The sequence below is a fragment of the Vombatus ursinus genome, unplaced genomic scaffold (genome assembly GCF_900497805.2).
Source record: "Vombatus ursinus unplaced genomic scaffold, bare-nosed wombat genome assembly UNPS02015175.1, whole genome shotgun sequence".
Lineage (NCBI taxonomy): Eukaryota > Metazoa > Chordata > Mammalia > Diprotodontia > Vombatidae > Vombatus > Vombatus ursinus.
The window spans coordinates 17,329,050-17,348,338 of NW_020954953.1; the positions used below are offsets into that span (position 1 = coordinate 17,329,050).

The 19,289-nt window shown below is 37.4% G+C and overlaps 1 protein-coding gene across 2 annotated transcripts in view; it reads left to right on the forward strand.

Moving 5' to 3' along the window:
- The window catches only part of LOC114031505 (T-lymphoma invasion and metastasis-inducing protein 2-like), a 288,383-nt gene that overhangs the window by 191,190 nt on the left and 77,904 nt on the right, over nucleotides 1–19,289 (forward strand). For both annotated transcript variants that reach the window (XM_027846610.1, XM_027846611.1), the window contains 2 exons: nucleotides 2,203–2,295; nucleotides 2,775–3,035. In XM_027846610.1, the coding sequence (XP_027702411.1) occupies nucleotides 2,203–2,295; nucleotides 2,775–3,035 (354 nt within the window). The remainder of the gene's footprint in view (nucleotides 1–2,202; nucleotides 2,296–2,774; nucleotides 3,036–19,289) is intronic.

A 19,289-nucleotide genomic window follows, 5' to 3' on the forward strand; every position in this document is an offset into this window, starting at 1 on the left:
AGGGCAATTTTCCTTGGTAATTTCTTGAAATATCATATCTAGGCTTGTTCTTTATTGATTGTGGTTTTCTAGGTGGTCCAATAATTCTTAAATTATGATTCCTGTATCTGTTTCCAGATCAGTTGTTTTTTTCAATGAGATATTTCACATTTTCTTGTATTTTTTTCATTCTTTAGACTTTGTTTTGTTGTTTCTTAATGTTTCATGGAGTCATTGGCTTGTACTTGCCCAATCCTGATTTTTTTTTGGGGGGGTGAGGCAATTGGGTTAAGTGACTTGTCCAGGGTTACACAGCTAGTAAGTGTCAGAGGCCAGATTTGAACTCAGGTCCCCCTGACTCCAAGGCTGGAGCTCTATCCACTGCGCCATCTAGCTGTCTCCCAATCCTAATTTTTAAGGAATTATTTTCTTAAGTGAGATTGTGTACTACTTTTTTCATTTGGCCAATTCTACTTTTTAAGGAGTACTTTTCTTAAGTGAACTTTTCTTCAGTAAAAAGTATCTCCTTTTTCATTTGGCCATTTCTGTTTTTTAAGGCATTTCTCTCTTTAGTGGATTTTTGTGCCTCTTTTACCATTTGGCCAGTTCTCTTTTTTTAAGGTGTTATTTTCTTTGGTATTTTTTGTGCCTCTTTTACCAAGCTATTAATTCTTTTTTCATAATTTTCAATACATTACTCTCATCTTATTTCTCAATTTTTCCTCTACCACTCTTATCTTGTTCTTTAACTCTTCCAGGAATTCTTCTTGGGTTTGGGTCCAATTAACATTTTTCTTTGAGTCTATTTTGTAGCTGCTTTCACGTTGTTGTCTTCTGAGTTTGTCTTGGTCTTCCCTACCACCATGGTAGATTTTTATAGTTAAATTATTTTTTCGTTGTTTGCTTATTTTTTCAACCTATTTCTTGAGTTTGAATTTTATGTTAAAGTTGGGCTCTACTCTCCTGAGGGTGGGAAGGCATTGTCCCAAGATTCAGGCTTTCTTGTGCTGCTGTTTTCAGTGCTTCCAAGGTGGTGTGATCCAGAGAGAGGTGTGGTCACTGTTCCTCTGGTCTGTACTCTGGATCCAGAAAGGGCCCTTGGTCCCCAATATCCACAAATGCTCACACTCTTCTTTGCTTTGGAACTGTAACCAGAGCCCCTGCTCCTTTATGACTGATCATCAGTGCTCCTCTTGCCCTGGAACTGTGACCCAGAACTATATACGGTCAGTAGAGTTGCCAGTCCTCTGTAATCTCTTTCTGATCAGTTGTCTGACCTTCTTACTGTCTCTGGACTGGGAGTTCCCAAAGCTGTTTTGCTGCTGTGGCTTCTGTTGTCTTTGCTGTATGTGTGGCCTCTAGACAGGACTCCACTCTGGTGTCACAAACTTTTCCTGCCAACCTCTTAAGTTTTCTTAGATTGGGGAAATTTCTCACCTCGACCTTTTGTTGGCTATGCCACTCCCAAATTTGGGTTGAGGCACTATTTTAAAGTTTTTTGGAGGGAAATGTTGAGAGAGGTCAGCTGGGTAGCTGTCCCATCTTTGATTTCTTCCTTTTCTGAATCTGAAATACTTCAGTTCTCTATGCTACAATTTAGCACGGGGTTATATACTCTCTTGCATTATTCTCTAATCATTAAATGGGTGTTCCCCTTGATCATTAAGTTTGATTAAAAACTTTTTGAGGTTAGGGGTCATGTCTTCTTTTTCTTTGTATTTTTTATAACATGTAGAGCGTACTATAAGAGCTCATTTAAATGCATGTTAATTGATAAACAGATCCAGATAAAGAATAGCTTTTTATTTTTGTCAGATTTTATCATGTGTTAGTATAAGTTTTTCTCTCTTGGCTTTGCAAATTGTTTTTCCCCCCTTTCACTGAATAAAGCTGATTGAGATGTTAATTGAAAGCCTAGTTTTTAAGTTTCTTTTATATATTTTGACTTTTTCTTAATTTTGCAGAGATTACTTTTGACCTGTGTAAGTTTACCTTGTGATCAGGCTTTGGGATAAAAGTATACTTATATTTCTGAAACTTTAGACTGTGAAATCCTTCGCTTCCCACATATAAGTCTATGTGTTTGCATCATGGTTGTAACTGAATCTTTCTTACCATCTTTAACTCATGGGGAAGATACAGAAGTAAATTCTATTTATTTTAATCGGAAAAGCTTAGCAATAGGGTGACCTTTTAAGTTTTTTTTTATTATTTTTATCCTAGGGTTTGCAGTTACAGCTCAAGTTGATGACCATCAGCATCTTAGCCGAATATTTATAAGTGATGTTCTCTCTGATGGCCTGGCATATGGAGAAGGTTTGTATGACATATAGAGTGTCATTGTTCTCATTTAATTGGAGTCTTCGAAGAACAAGCTTGTTCACAGAATTTTCTTCTTGAAATTTTTCCAGAAAACTACTTCTGGGACTTTGATGAAAGTCAACAATAGTTATAATTGAGGCTAGTGTTTTATACATAGTTAGCTAGGAGTGGGAGTGAAGGAATAGTTGACTCTCGAAGACTTCAGTATCAAATGAACACAGGAGTAATTGATTAAGTAGTTTCAAAAACAGTCCCATTTTCAAAGGATTATTATGAGTCTTGCCTTTGGAGAGCAGAAAGCGATTATATCGTCAATAACAAAAGTCCTATATATTTTTGTTTTTCTTCCATGACAAAAACAAAGCAGTATCCACATATGTAGTATGGTTTTACAGCCTTTTTCTTCAGTCAGATGGTATTTCTATGGGAAATCTGCATTTTTCTTACCACATTTCAACTTATCTTCTTCTCAGGGTTGAGAACAGGCAATGAGATCTTGAGTATAAATGGGGAAGTCGTTTCTGACCTTGACCTTAGGCAGATGGAGACATTATTTTCTGAGAGAAGTGTGCAGCTCACCCTGAGATCCAATCCTTTGGATACAAAGCGAACCCTGGGCACCTCCTGGTCAGACAGTGACCTTTCCAGGGACCAGAAAAACCTCCTTCCCCCTCCTAACCAATCACAGCTTCTGGAAGAGTTCCTGGATAACCTTAAAAAGAACACAGCAAATGGTGAGACTTCGTATTTTCTTCTTCAATGATCATTAAAATCCTTTTAGCCTCTAATTTTGCTGGAAAACTTGGATTGTTTAATTTGTTCAAAGAACATTCTTTGCATGTATCAGTAGAAAAAGAGATGCTAACTAAGTAAATTTCAGCAAAATCCCATGCCTTTCAGAAATTATGGTAATTTTGTGGAAATAGAAAATTATTATTTTGCACAAAAATTGCATTCTTTAATATGTAACATCTTTGAAAGCCACTCATAATATTTAGCACTAGAATTGCTCAGAGATTGAAGGCAGCCAGAATTGAAAGGTTTTATAGGCTTAGCCAAGTATCTTACTGTAAGTTTACCCTCTTGTTCAATTACAGCAAAACAAAAGCCTCATTCATTAATGTTTTTAGCCCTTAAAAATAGGGATAGGGACTGAACGTGTGATTTCATTGGTATAGGGACTCCTTGGTAAGGAAACTCTCTCTTCCATTGCAGTTTGATACCTGTTTGCTATTTGTAATTTTAAAGAGTTACTTAGAAAACAAAGAAGTTAAGTGACTTCCCTAGGCTCTTCCTGGCTTCAAATCTGGTTCTTCCTCCCCTACACCAACCTCCCTCTTCATATTTATTGTGATTCAAATACTGCCCTCTTGACATGACAGCTATCTACATAAATCTCAAGTTCATGATGGCCTGTAAACAAGTAGGTAATGGTCACAAGTTATAAAACTTTGTGAAAGATTATGTAAGCTAAATATTCTCAAGATAAAATTAATCTTGAGAACAATAGCATGGTTTCAGGTAGAGAGAATCATTGTGCCTACTTAGCATTGCAGTTTTGATACCCAAGAAAACGAGGACCTAGATTGCCCTGAGTGAGCTGCTATTTCTCCTTTAGGCCTCTGGAGGAGGCTAGTCAAGTACTCTAGGAGGCCTGCCAGAGGTTGTTATCACAGATGCACACAAAGTAATTTTTAATTCTTAATTACAGTGATAAATGTTTTCTGATAAGAATCTCGGCATGATTTCTGAAAATGAAGAAATAATCACAAAGAATAGGTTGTTAAGACTGATTTAATTCTAAAGTAAGTTTATTAGGTCATTTCTGAAATTAAAAAAAATCAGATTGTAAGATTTGTGATTCAATAAGAAGCATGGTACTTTCTCTTTCTCTCTTGGGGTCTTATTCCAATTTAAAATGCCATTAAATTGACTATTGGCATATAAAAGTGAGTGTCATAAAGCAAAAATTATGATGAAGCTAATTAATTACTTAGTTATATTAAGGCCATCATTCAGCTTGCCAGGTTAATATTATGGGCTAGAATTACCTGGTGTGCTCAGTATAATAAACGTATGTGTCCATTCACTGGATTGATTATTCTTAAGGGATACATTTTCAACCTGTTTTAAATCTCTATATATTCTTTCATAATGAGAAACCACTACAGAGTCTGTAATGTTCTTGCTATGGAGGGAAAAAAGCTCAGTAAACTTGCTTCTCAGATTTATAAAGCAGCAAAGTTTTCATGGTTTACTCATTTTAAAAATTTGCCTTAATGTGAGAGAGTTTCAATTATTTCATCATTGAATTGCCTTAATTGGCTTGAACTGGCAAAGACAACTTGGGATTTCTAAAGATAAATGTAGTAGGTGTATTCTGTTGAAACGCTTCTGCATCACTTTAATCCATAAACTATTTCAATCAAGTCCATAAAACTGGAAATTTGGATTTTGAATATTCCTTCCCTCCCCATCCAGTTGCCTTTCTCCTGCTCCTTTGAGCTTTAATAACATTCTGTTTAGACCTCTATTCTCTTTTTATCACATATTTCATCTTAACACTATAGTTGTTTATGTATTTGCCTTATGTCCTCTACTTGGCTGTAAACTTCTGATGATAAGGATGCCATCTTCCTCATTCCAGCTTTGACACTTCCTGGCTGCATGACCACAGGCAGGAAACCTCTTTGAGTTTCAGATTTTTCATTTGTAAAATGGGAATAATTGTACTTATATTTCTGACCTTACACAGTTGCTGTGAAAGCTCTATGTAAACCATAAAGCTTATGTAAATGTGAGTAATTGTTGTCTGTGTATTGTTCATGGCCAGTAGAAAAGTTTCTTGCACATAGATAGCTCTTAGTAAGCGTCAAAGTAATTAAATCTAGTGTGGTTTACGTTGAGATTATATATGTCTGTATGAAATATAGTAGCGTACAGTGGATGAGACATGGCCCTAGAGTCAGGAAGCTCTGGGTTCCAGTCCCACCTCTGACACAAACTGGCTATGGGACCTGGGCAAGTCGCTCAACCTCTCACTACCCTGTAACTCTCTAAGGTAGAGGTTCCAGCCTTGGGTCTGTTCAGTTGTTGGCTTTTAAAATATTTTTTATAAGTGCATTTCAGTGTAACTGGTTTCCTTGGTAATCCTATGTATTTTATGTTACGCATTTAAAACCATTATTCTGAGGCATCCAGAGATTTCACCAGACTGCTGAAGGGCTCATCTAAGGTTATAAATACAGAGAAGTTGCTAATCTTCATTGATAAAAAGATTTTCCTTATTCAGGAGTTCCCCATATTAATGAAATTCTCGGATCCAATCCTTTGTCCTATGCATGTCTACAATTTGAGCATCTCTTTAAATCAGAAAGAATACCTTTTTCCAGCTAGTCTGTATAATAAGTGTTAAGAACTGTATTGCTCATTTCCTTTCCAATGGCTTTACCTCCTCTTCACCAACCAGTGCTAAAGTGATTTATTTTCTCCATTCTCCACTCCCATTTATAAAAAAAGAAAGAAGAAATTAGAAGCTTGCTGGAAGAATGAATCGTCCTCTTCAAACAAACTCTAGCAACTGCCCCGTGGTGACCTTTGGTTGTTTAACTAGCTCTTTCTGTAACCACACTTGCTTTAACTCCTCAGTCTTCTGTTCTTTGGTTATATGCGTTTTTGGGGGAGGGGGGAACATTTGCTCAGATACTGTATAAGTATGGAAATTCTGACTTTTCTAAGAATGTGAACCAGGGTAAATGTTTATAAGGAGAAATTTCAGTAATATTTTTTAAGGGAGAGGGAGAAAAGTAAGGGAGGAATGGAAAGATGATGAGAAGGCAAAGAGGATTTTCTTGTTTACATCAAAATTAAGTAACTTTCATTGGATGACAAGTATATATTAAGGTATATTAACAACCTCAACATTTTTAGGAAAATTGTTTTTACTTTTGTAGCAAATTAGATAGCATTTGTTTCATATTTTGACAAGTCTAAGGTCTGCAGAAATAAAAAGATTTTTTTAAATAGAATTGAAGAGCACTTTTGCACATACCACTCAAAATATACTTAGTAAGTATGATTCCTTCTTTCCCCAATTTTATTTTGCTTCAGCCTTGCCAGAAGGCAGTCTGATGTATGAAGGGAAGAAAAAAAAATGACTGCTTTGGCTCCTGTAGAAGTCAGACCTTTGCCTGCTAATAAAAATAAAGCAGCTGACTTTCTACAAGGTAGTCCGTATAGTAAAGACCCTGCATGAAAGACCTATTTCTAAGTAGAAACTCTCAGAATAGTGTGTGTTAGAGGAGAAAGTGGCAGAAATTAAATATTTGGAGCACATTTCACCTGATGGCCAAGGCCAGTCAATCATGAAATACTTAATTTATTGAGCTACCTTTGGGTCTTTTTTAGCTAACTGGGGGCTTTTGGGAAAGTCTGGGTATCTGTCTAGCTAGAGGGCAGCTCTTGGATTAATTTTTCTGCTCCATGTTTTGCAGAAAAAATTGAGACCATTCACCATGGACTCCCTCTTCTCTCCCCCTCATCTCATATCATGCTTGTTGCCACTATCTCCTCCTTCAGTCCTGTTTCATATGATGAAGTGGCCTTCCTACTCCCTTACTCCCTCTGCCTGTCTAAATGGTCCCATTCCATTCTGTCTCTTCCAACAGGTTGCTCCCTCTGCCACTCCCATTTTGTCACTTATTTTCAGTCTCTCCCTGTCTACTGCCTCATTCCTTACTGCCTACAAAGATATCCGGTCTCACTCATTCTGAAAAAACCCTTACCTCATTCTTCCACCCTGTATCTTTTCTGCCCTTTGTGGCTAAACTCCAGAAATGGCCATATGTTAATAGGTGACTCCACTTTCAGTCTTTCCTTAACCCCCTATCATCTGGTTTCTTACCTCATCATTCCACCAAAATTGTTTTTTCCAGAGTAACCAAAGATTTCAATGGCCTTTTCTCAATCTTCAATATCCTTAACCTTTCTGCCGATATTGTTGGTCACTTTCTTCTCCTTGATATTTGGAACATCATTCTCTCTTGGTTCTTCTCCTTCCTATCTAACCACTCCTCAGTCTCTTTTGGGAGATCCTCATCCACATCGTATCCTTTCATTGTGGGTATTTCACACAGCACTTTGTCCTGATCCCTCTTCTCCTCTCCCTCTATACTTCTTCACTTGATGATCTCATCAAGTCCTATGGATTTAATTACTATCTCTATGCTGATGATTCTCAAATCTACCTATCCTGCCCCAACCTCTCTGTTGACCTCCAGTCTCTCATCACCACCTGCCTTTCAGACATCTTGAACTGGATGACCAGTAAACATCTTAAGCACAACATGCTCAAAATGGAACTCATTGTCTTTCACCTGAAACCTCCTCCTTCCAAACGTTCTTGTTACTGTAGAGGACAACACTATCCTATGAGTCCCTTGGCTTCACAAAGTAGGTCATCCTGGACTTCTCACTATCCTTTATCCCCCAAATACAATCTGTTGCCAATGCCTGACAGTTTAACCTTTGCAATATCTCTGGTATTTGCCCCCTTCTCTCCTGAGATGCTGGCATTTCCTCAAAGTCCTTCATAACTTAGCCCCCTCCTACCTTTCCAGTCTTCTTAAACTTAACTCCCTGCTATTACTCTTTGATCCAGGGACACAGACCTCCTGGCTGTTCCATGAACAAACACTCCATATCTGGATTCTGGGCATTTTTTCTGGCTGTCTCCTATTCCTAGAATGCTTTCCTTCCTTGTTTCAGCTCACTGGCTGCCTGGGCTTCCTTTAAGTCCCATCCAAAATCCCATTTTCTAGATGAAGCTTTTCCCAACCCCTCTTAATTCTACATGCCTTCCCTTGTTAAATATTTTTAATTTATCATATATATATATATATATATATATATACATATGGCTTGTTTGCATATATTTGTTTGCCAATATCCTCCCTCATTGAATTGTGAACTCCTTAAGGACAGAGGCTGTCTTTTTTCCTCTTCTTGTATCCCAGTGCCTATCCCAGCACTTGGCACATAGCAAGTACTTAATAAATGTTTATTGATTGATTGCCTAATGGAGGACTCTTACAAATATGGAATATATGTGGTGTATCTATAATGTGATGAGGCCAATTTTTGTGCATTGTTGTGGAAACTTTTTCCTTACCCTACATTAATACTTTATGCTCTTTTATGATAGTAGATCATCACTTTTTTCACTTGATTGACCTTTTCAGGCAGACCACCACTATCTTCATGCAGCCCACTTCATTATTACACAAAACTTTTGTGGGCTCTAATTTACCTGAAATGTGCCTTTTCAGACTCAGAAGCATCACTACAAGTTTCAGGTGCTATAAATGAGCCAGGCACACTTACTTTATACTTGGGGTAAGTTCTAATAACTCACCTTACATTTGGAATTCCAGTGTGTGTGTGTGTGTGTGTGTGTGTGTGTGTGAGAGAGAGAGAGAGAGAGAGAAACTTAACAGAATTCATCCACCTTATACCTCCCCTCACCCATGCCTTGTCTAGGAGAGGGGGCACATTGTTTTGATCTTTGCAGGTAGATCTTTCCTCTCTTTTAACAAGTTTGCATTGATGCCACAAGAGATTACACCTTCCTATAAAATTAAGTCAGTTGTGTGTTGTTCAGTTGTGTCTGACTCTTCATGACCCTATTTGGAATTTTCTTGGCAGATACTGAAGTGGTTTTCCACTTCCTTCTCCAGCTTATTTTATAGACGAGGAAACTGAGGCAAATTGGTTTAAGTGACTTGCCCAGGGTGACACAACTAGTAAGTATCTGAGGCCAAATTTGAACTCAGGAAAATGAGGCTTCCTGACTCTAGGCCTAGTGCTCTATCTACTGGGCCACCTAGCTGCCCCAAAAGTCAGTTGTTATTTTTGGTGAAAAAGGCTAATCTTGTTACCATTGACTGACTACCTGGGACACCTTGGGTCTGCTACTTAACCTCTCTTTGTTTCTGTTTCCTTATGAAAAGCTGGATTAGATGGTCTTTGAGGTTCCTTCCCCTCCAGAGCTATTATTTCCTTAAGACTCTCTGTCTAGATCTCTACCTTTGCCTCCATCATATCCTACCTACTATGAGACTTCTTTGAGCATGTACTGGGTCTCACCCCCAGTATTCCATAAAGTTTCATGTAGGCTTCTTAAGACCAGTGATTTTTTCATGTTTGTATCCCCAGGATTTGGCACAATTATCTTGAACATCTTACGTCTTTAATAAGTGTCTCTTTAATTAGATTGTAACATTTGTATATTACAGAGTTGCTTTACAGAGCTATGTAAATGGCTTTCTACAAATAATTTCTACAAGTTTTGTTTCTAGATAAGTATGGCCATTTGATTCTTGCTGTTAAGTTGCTGAAATCTGGTTTTATTTATCTACTGTGAAAACTGCAAAAATGTTCATATGTTGTATTTGACTTAATAGGAAATATGTGTGAGAAATTTTTTAAAACCTAGAATGAATTTTAGCAGTGACATTCTCCAAAAAGGTCAGTATTATGCTGAGCTAATAGAACCACCATTGAGTGACTCAGACATGCCAAACCTGTCTATGTGGAGTTTCTGTTAATATTATCTTTGTGATTTTTATTTGAAAGTCCTTTTAAAATATAAACTCTTCTGAAAAATTCCAAAAGTTTTTGGAAGGTCTCATTGGGACGAAAGATCCAGAATGGTAGTTATTATATAAATACTGAATTGACAGTAGCTTTGCTCACCATATATAAATGGCATTCCTGCTATTTTTGAAATATGAAAGCACACTTAGTAGAGGGCATTACATGAGGAAAAAACAAAACAAAACATAACAATCTGGTTATTGTCCTGTGTACTCCATTCCTAGCTCAGTCTGTATAATCCAGGCCTAAACCATACCTGATGAGAAGGTTATTAAAAGGCTTAGAAGTATACATGTATCTCCTTTCACAAATCATCTTTTCCATATTTACCTCTTCCTTTTTGTACTACTGAGTGAGAAATAGAAAATCTCCAAGCCATGAGAACCCGCTTAAGTGCAAATTTGTTCTCTGGAATTATTTGCTCTTGGAATTGCATGCCAACCTTCTACAAGTTTTCATGAAGGTAAAAAATTATGGAGCTGGTTCTGATGTGGCATGCCTACCTATTTCCTGTTTATAAAGGAGAGAGAGGACATTTTGTCTCCCATGGAGGAGTGTGAGATGACTAAGAGCACTTAGCTAGGAAAATGGACTGTGTACAGATTTGCTGTTACCCTATTTGCCTGGCTGACTTTCCACATTCTCTACCCAGATGCAAAAAACATATCAGTGCTCCAAGATGTTTGGTATGGTAATTATTTTTTCCAAATCTAATTGGGAGGTATAGGTTTTTTTTTTTAAACAGTTCTTTTCTTTATGTTCCTCATAACTGTACCCAAGTACTTTTCAGAGCATAAATCGTTTTTAACATTGTGATGGGGGGCTCATGGTTTCTTAGAGGTAGGATAGAAAGTTCTAATACTTTATTTTTTCTCAAAGCCTACGTTTTGTACAGGAATGTTTTTGTTATGTATTTTACCTTCATGTAATGATGGTGATGATGATAGTAATTCCTTACATTTTACATAGTATTTGATTTCTTTCAAAGTACTTTCACATTGGCAAACAGCATGTTTCTGTTGTTAAGTACCTTCAGTTGTCTGACTCTTCATGACCCCATTTGGGATTTTCTTGGCAAAAATACTGGAGTGGTTGGCTATTTCCTTCTCCAGCTCATTTTACAGATGAGGAAACTGAGGCAAAGAGTTACGTGACCTGCCCAGGGTCACACAACCGCTAGTAAGCATCTGAGGTCAGATTTGAACTTGGATGTTCCTGACTCCAGGCCTGATGTTCTATCCACTGTACCATCTGGCTACTCATGAAGCAGCATGGTAGAGGGGAAAATGCTGCATTCAAATCCTGTTATTGTCAGTATGATCTTGGGTAAGTCGCCTGACTTCTGGTCCTCAGTTTCCTTATCTGTAAGATGAGGGATTTAGGCTAGGTGGTCTCCCTTCCAGCTATAAGTCTATGATCTCAGATGAACTCTATGTCCATCCTCATGAGTCCATAAATGGAACATGGTGAGAGCCATTCCAATTTTCATATGAAGAAACTGCAGCTTAGAACATTTAAATAACCTGCTCAGTGTCAGACCACTAGTCAGTGGCAGAGCCAGGACTCAGAGCTCGGTCCTGATTCACACGCACGCTTCCTTCCCACCACGGCATTGTGCTCTACAATCAAGCTGCCAACGCTTTTTTCCCCCTCAGATAATAGGTTGTTCAGACTGCACTGGGGCTTGTTTACAGGTTCTAGAGTACCAAATGAAGGAATATAGAAGGGGAAAAAAAGATGTGTATCACTTCAATAAGCTTTGTAGTTAGTTGTTATTCAGAATGGAGATTAAATTACTTGGGATGATCTTATGGTGTTATTTGAGGGCATGGGAGGCAGGGCTCACTCTTGAAATATAGGCTATAAGGCCCACTTAGATTTACTCCATGTTTAATAATTTCATTCCTTTGAGTCTTGAAGATTTTTTTTTGTCTTCTATATCTCCCTTGTAAAGATGCACATATTTGCTAACATGTTAATGAAATTAACCACTCTCTTGTTTTGTTTTTAATCTTGTTTTTAATTTTTGTTTTATCTTAATCTTTAATGTAATTTAATCTTTAATCTTTTAATCTAAGCATCTTGAATAGCATGAAGACTTATAATATTGTTCTTATTTGGTAAAAAAGGGGACATAACTTGCAATCTGTCTTTTATCCACTTTAATATTCTCAAGAATTTTATCATGTGATGGACTTTCCTTAAACTGCTGCAAATAGCAGTTGTATTTCTGTACTTTTTTCTATTAAAAATGTTTGTTGATGCCTTTAGTTCTTTATACCATAGTCAGTTCTCCATAGTCCCCCTCAAAAAAATAAATAATCCTCCCTTGTAATAAGGAAAAATATTTGGGTGACCAAATGCAGAGTGGCTGTATCTAATGATGTATACAGCATCTCGCTGCTGTAAGTGGCCTTTTGCTCCCTCCTGTTGTACTCAGATGTGGGATGAGGCAATATACTGTAATTGTAATCATAATATACTTTGTATGCCCTTCACCCACCACACAAACAGTTGCACTCTCTATGAGCTTGTCTGCTAGACGTTTTGGGTTTTACTATTGGCCTTGCAATTGATTTATTATAAAATAAATGCTTTCAAGGTATGGTGTGCAGCATTTTCTGTCTTTAAAAAATCTGTACATTTATAAAACTTAACATTAAGCCTGTTACTGAATGTGTGTTCCTCCCCACCTTGTAGTTTTTTCCTAGGTCATTGCCTACTCACCCTGTTCCCAGCCCTGTTTGAATCAACCAACCAATAAGCATTTATCAAATGTTTACTGTATACCAGGTTCAAGTTGTACTGGGGTGGAGGTGGGAGACCTATCTTCATTAGGACAGGAATCCTCCAACGAATTCCTGTCAGGAAATAAGACTATAGAATTTTGAGCATTGTTATTAAATTGAATGCCATTTCGCATTTGTTTAGAGGGGATACAAATATAATTCAGGGAGGTCATAAAAAACCTTCAGGCTAAAGATGTCTGTAGTGAAGATGATTAAATAACAGATTATCAATATTATGCATCTGCTCTGTGCCAGGCACTGTGGTAGACCATGAGGATACAAGCACAAAATGTAAACTGTCCCTGCTGTCAAGAAAGTATACAGTATAACTGAGGAAGACAATATGTGTGTACATGTACATAATAAATACCAAGTGATTTTAGGGGGAAGGCACCAATAGCTGAGGGATCAGTAAATGCATCATGTAGAGAATGGCTTTTGAGTTTAGCCTCAAAGGAAACTAAGGATTTTTAGACAAAAGTAATCCATTCTAGGCATGGGGGACAGCCAGTGTGAAGGCAACTGAGGCAGGAAGTGGAGTGCCACGTAGGAGATACAGCAAGAAGGTCACTTGGGTTGTTGTGCATAGAGGGAAGTGTAGTGTTCAATAATGCTGTGAGGGTAGATGGGGCAGGCTGTAAGGGCTTCAAAATGCCAAGCAAAGTAGTTTAACATTTTATCTTAGAAGTAACAGGAAGTTACTGGAATTTATGAAGTAGGGTAGTTGAATGATCAGAATTGAATAACTGAACTGTTTTCTCTTTTTTTTTTTTTAATGAGAAAGGGGATGCCAGCACTTAAACTTAATTCTGAACTGTAACATAAAAACATAGTTTTCTAAAGTGAAATAAGGTTCCTTTTCTTTGTCATCTATCTGTTATAGCCACTCTGGAAGCTGTCACCAGCTCCACAGTACTGGCTAGGAAACCTGTTGTCTTAGGCAGAAAATCTTTGACATTTAAAATCTATTACCAGTATATTATGTAGGAAATCCTAGAATGTTAGAGTAGGAAGGAACCATAGAAACCATTGAGTTCAACTTCCTCATTTTACTAGTGACAGAGGGCCAGAAAGATGAAGTAATATATTATGTTCATATTTTATAAAGTAAATTTAATAACATGAAAGATTAAGATCATGGATTGTTGAAATTTTTTGAACCTAATAAGATACCTTTGGAAAGTAGAGAATCAAAGAAAGGTAAGTGAAGAAAATGTACTTGTCATTTCCCAGGACAGTGGTGAAGGTGATAAAGATTTATATGTCATGAATTAGAATACTCTTGTGTGATGAAAGCTAAAGTATTCTTGAATAACACCCCTTTTTGCACCCATTTCTACATAGTCAGTGCTAGTTTGTAAATTGTCTTGTTATGGCTTTCTTTCTGTCTTGTCTGTTTCCCTTTGACTTTTCACAACTAGTCACTTCAGAGGGATTTAGAGTTATAGAAATAGACCCCTTGTTGGAAGATTCCTCAGAGGTCCAAAGCTACATACAAGCAGAAATCCTTTCCATAAAATCACTTTTTCTGTCCTTAATAAAGCTTACAAATAGGGACATCCATAATATGCAGTAACATATGACATTATCTAATGTACTTTTCACTGAAGTCCTACTGTGATACCTTATCATGGTATGGGTGACTTTGCCAGCTGAACCCAGACTCTAGCAAGTCCTATCAAACTGAAAGGATTTTGAATATATAATAATGGATTCTGTTGGTTGTCTGAAGAATAGATTAACTTATGTTTCGACAAGCTTATCACCAAGTTGACCTGACGGTAATGCATTTTTTAGCCACAGTATCTCATAAAAACTTTCTCCTTGAGCATAGAGTAGTGAAGGGATTATCCACATTGAGAAGATGGCACATCCTTCAAGTAGTGGAACATGCTAAGTAGATTAGACGGGTATGGCGATGAGTGCTGTATGTGCCAAGGATATTAAGTCATTATCAGGTAAAGGGATCAGAAAGGGTTTCCTGCAGAACATGGTGTTAGGGATGGGCTTTAAAAGATGGGTAGGAATTTATTAGGTGGAGAGGGGAAAGGTAGGGTGTTTCAGTCATACAGTGCAGGGCAAGCAAAGACATGGAGTGAAGATCAGTCTCTAGAGCATAGAGTTCGTGGAGGAGAACAATATGTGATAAGACTCAAGAGAGAGAGCAGTGCTAATTTGTAAGGGACCTTGAATCCCTGGCAAATAGTTACAAATCTATGCATAGGGATTAGCATAAAAGTAGGAGAAGAGTGTGTGTACTGGAGGAGAAAGATTGTAACCCAGAAGACCTGTTAGGTCCATCATAGTTATGATAGCTGACATGGATTGTAATGAAGGCTTATAAAGTGATGGCAGCAGGAAAATGGAGGAGGGGAAAGATACAAGAGCTTTTGCAGAGGTAAAAGCCCAAGATCTGGTAGCAGAAGGCACATTGTTACAGCATAGAAACTCCTCGAGGAGAGGACCTCTTTCTTTCACTCTCATTTTTGTATCTCGAGTGCTTACCACAGTACCTGGCATATAGTAGGTGCTTTAAAATGCTTTGTACTTTTTCAGGCGGCTAGGTGGCATCACTATGGATAGAGCACCAGGCTTAGTGTCACGAAGACCTCAACTCAAATCCAGCCTCAGAAACTTACTAGCTATGTGACCCTGGGCATGTCACTTAACCTCTGTCTACCTCAGTTTTCTCATCTGAAAAACGGAGGCGATAATAGCACCTCCCTCCTTGGGGTGCGGTGAGGATCAAATAAGATAAAAATTGTAAAGCGCTTGGCACATAGTAAGTTCTATTTAAATGTAAGACATTATTACTGATGGATACAATAGGTTTGGGGAGAGGGAAAGGTCAATAATAACTATCTTCCAGGAATAATATTTAAACTTTCTATTATTTTTTAACATGGAAAAAGTAACATGATGGGATAGGTTTTCAGTTTACTTAAGAGCTAAAGATGAAGTTAAGAAAACTTTTCTAAAATGGAAAAAAAAAGCATATTGTCTCAATAAGCTCAGAACTTTCTTACTGTGTAGCAGGTGTGGGTTAAGACTTCTTAATAATGGTAGGTTGTCTACAACTTAAAGATCACAGGGTACTTTAAAAACATTAATTAATCCTTACATCACCCTGCTGAAGCAGAGATGTGTTATTATCATTTTAGTTTCACAGCAGGGTAAACTGAGGTACAGAACCATTAAGTGACAAGTCACTCAGAGAAGGTCACTTAGTCAGCAGCAGAGCCAGGAATAGGATTTGCGTGTTGACTCACTTAACCTACTTTTAGAAAGATCATTAATTTAGACACTTTTCTTAAGCATTTCTCTATTGACAGCTTTCTCCTTCCACCTCAAGCTCTCAGAATCACACCATCCCAGAGCTAGTAAGGACCTCAGAGGCCAGCTAGTGCCCACATATACCTGAACAAAGAAATCTGTCTGTAACAGAATTCTTGCCTCTCACGTGAAGGCATGTTTTATCACCATTATATTTTGTCTAGTGCCACCCTGGTGGGTTTCTCTGTAGAGGGTGAGATTGACTGGCTACTATGCAATCCTTTGTGTTCCATCTTCCCTTCCAGAAAGATGAAGAGCTGAATTCCTCTCAGGCCTCCCCTATCTCTTTCCTAGCAGGTGTGCGGGTGAGGTTTAGGGTGTATGTGTGTTTGTGTGTTCATCAGCCATAATCAATGACAAAAGATTAGCTTGCTTTTAGCCTATGGTTCATGATAACTCTCAGGTCTCTGTGTTTGCTATTATGTGGAGTTTATATCAGGTAAAAAGTTATTAAAACAATCAATATAGTTCAGAGCCCCCAGTTAGGAAAATGCATAACTCTTGGCCCTAATTTAAATTTTGTGTATTTCCATCTAAGCTTTGGCTTCTGTATATTTGGAGCAAAATCAGGATACAGGAAAAGCTTAATTAAGTAAAATAAATAAAGGGAGAATATTACAGTGCCTGTTTGGGAGAATATTGCAGTGCTTGTTTCTAGATAGACTTGGGAAGGGAGAGTTGGGTGAGGGGGAAAGTAGACCCTTTGGAATTTCCTCCAGTCCTTGAAGAGGTAAGCTTTTGTCTGAGTGCTCTATGCTGAGATGACTTCATTGGCCTGATGGCCGACCTCTCTCGCTCATGTCTCAGTCACCACTGAGTTTTCCTTTCAGTTCTTCCATTCGCTTTTCTGTGCACTGATTCTTTCCAACTCCTTTTATTAAGGCTTAGTCAGGTCTAGGGACACAGTCTCTTCCACTGCTGCTCGGCTCATACAGTTCTTATTCTTTTCTCTCAGCCTACCCTTTTGCAGACTGTGTGTGTCCTTCTAAAAACTCCTGGGCATGACTCAAGTCTGCTTTGCAACTCACAGATCATAACAGGCCATTTTTTTCTCAGGGCCAGAAATGAATGATTATCCCTCTAGATTATAGATTCCAGGATCACAACAATTCATAGCATGCCAAGAAAATAGAATTTCCTTCAGAAAGGTATTTAACAATCTTTCCCCCCTTCTTTCTGATGAATTAAATCCATACTGCTAATGTTTCCTATTACAATTCTTTTAATAGACTCTTTCATAGTTCTTTGTGGTCCCTCAAGAACTTAAATTGTTGTTGATTCTCTGTATTCTGTATAATTTTGTGTATCTATGTGTGTGCATATATTATACATGTATGTATGAATATATATACATGCATATATGTACACATACACCCATATGTCTAATGCCTGCTATTTTGCAAATTCTCCATTATTGGAATTTTTTCTGTAGTTTTCCATGTATCAGTAGTGATAGTTTGAGTTCCTGTAAGTTGCGGTGACTGGAACATATGTGTGTATATGTGTGTGTGTGTGTGTGTGTGTTCCTAAATTGTCTGTTCTTGACATTTGGACTGTCCCTAGCTGGTATAAACAATGCAGCAAAATATTACCAAAACCGTGGTTGAAAATGCCAGTTGCAGCGCCTTTCTCCTTCATCTTTTATCAAAAGCATCACATTTTAGAAGAAAGAAGGCTGGGCTTGGAGTTAGAAAAGAGCTGAGTTCAGATTCTGCTCCTGAACCTTTGTTAGTTCTATCACCTTGGCTGAGTCATTTTACTAAGACACATTTTCATCTGTAAAAAAGTGATAATTATAACTGTAGTATTTTCCTCATGAGGTAGTTGTGAGGATCCATAAGATAATTGATATGAAGCACTTTGCAAATCGTAAGTGCAAATAAAAGTCAGTCATTACCTTTTTTTTTTTTTTTTTTTAGTAGCAGAGAACTGAAAACAGAGTAGATGCCAATGAATTGGGGACTGGCTAACCAAGCATTACATGACCTTAATGGAATATTACTGTATAGTTTAAAATGATGACTATCATGAATAGAGATTATAGGAAGATGTATATGATCTGATACAAAGCAGAACCAGGAAAACAATATACACAATGACTATAGTAATGTAAGTAGAAAGAACAATAAAAACAAAATGCTATGAAATTGTAATAACCAAGCCCAGAGAAGACATGGAAAAAGATACCTACCTCCATTCTTTGCATAGGTTGGGTACTGTAAGTATGTCAGACTTTTTTTTTTTAATATATTGGTTAGTTTTGCTAAACTTTCTCTATCCCTTTAAAAAACAAAAACAAAAAAAATAGCTTTATTATAAGGAATAGTTCTGGGAGGTAGACAGAGGGTTAAATTGGGAACTGCAGTTGCTATAAAAACAAAAAAATCGATAATAATATATTTTTAAAATTAATTGCAACTATTATTATATCCTGCAATCAAAGGCTCCTCCCCTTCTCTCCTTTGGGACCAAACTCATTCCCTCTATAATTTGCCTAGAGAATGAGATATTGGGTACATCTAATTTTGTTTTGCCATCTGTCATTCTTCTAGACGGTTCTTTTCCTTCGCTTTGTTGTTTTAGGCAGAGGGGTGAGCCCAAAATCACAGAGTCTGCCTTTTTACTTTGAAAGTGAAGTTCATGTCCATTTCAGACATCCCTGAAAAGGCTTTGCATCTTCATAGTTCTCTTAATTCTCTACTTTTCTTATTGTGAAGACATTTAAAACAGCATGAACACTCACTATACATGAATGAGTTTAATGTCTGCTATGCAAATTCTCTACTATTAGAATTTGTTTTTCTGTAATTTTCTACTTGTCAGTGGTGAGAGTCTGACTGCCTGTAAGTTACAACTGGAACTTAATTCAAATAAAAACAATTCAACAAGCATTTTTAAGGGACTTTGCTAGGTGCTATGTTTACAAAGACATAAGCAGGAGTTTAAAAATTTTGTTATCTTTTGTTTTTATGTCATCTTCATTTCCTACTATATTCTTTCACCTACTTTCCCCCTACCCCAGAAATCCACCTCTTATAACAAAGACTAAAAGGGAGAAAATGGTTTAGCAAAACTAACCAACACAAGAAAAAAGTCTGACGTGTAGTATTCCGAATGAAGTAGCCTGCTGATGCAAAATGCAGTGGGGGATGGGTGGGAGGGACTTTTTCATTTATATTTTTTTGGAGCAAAACTTGGTCATCATAATTTTAC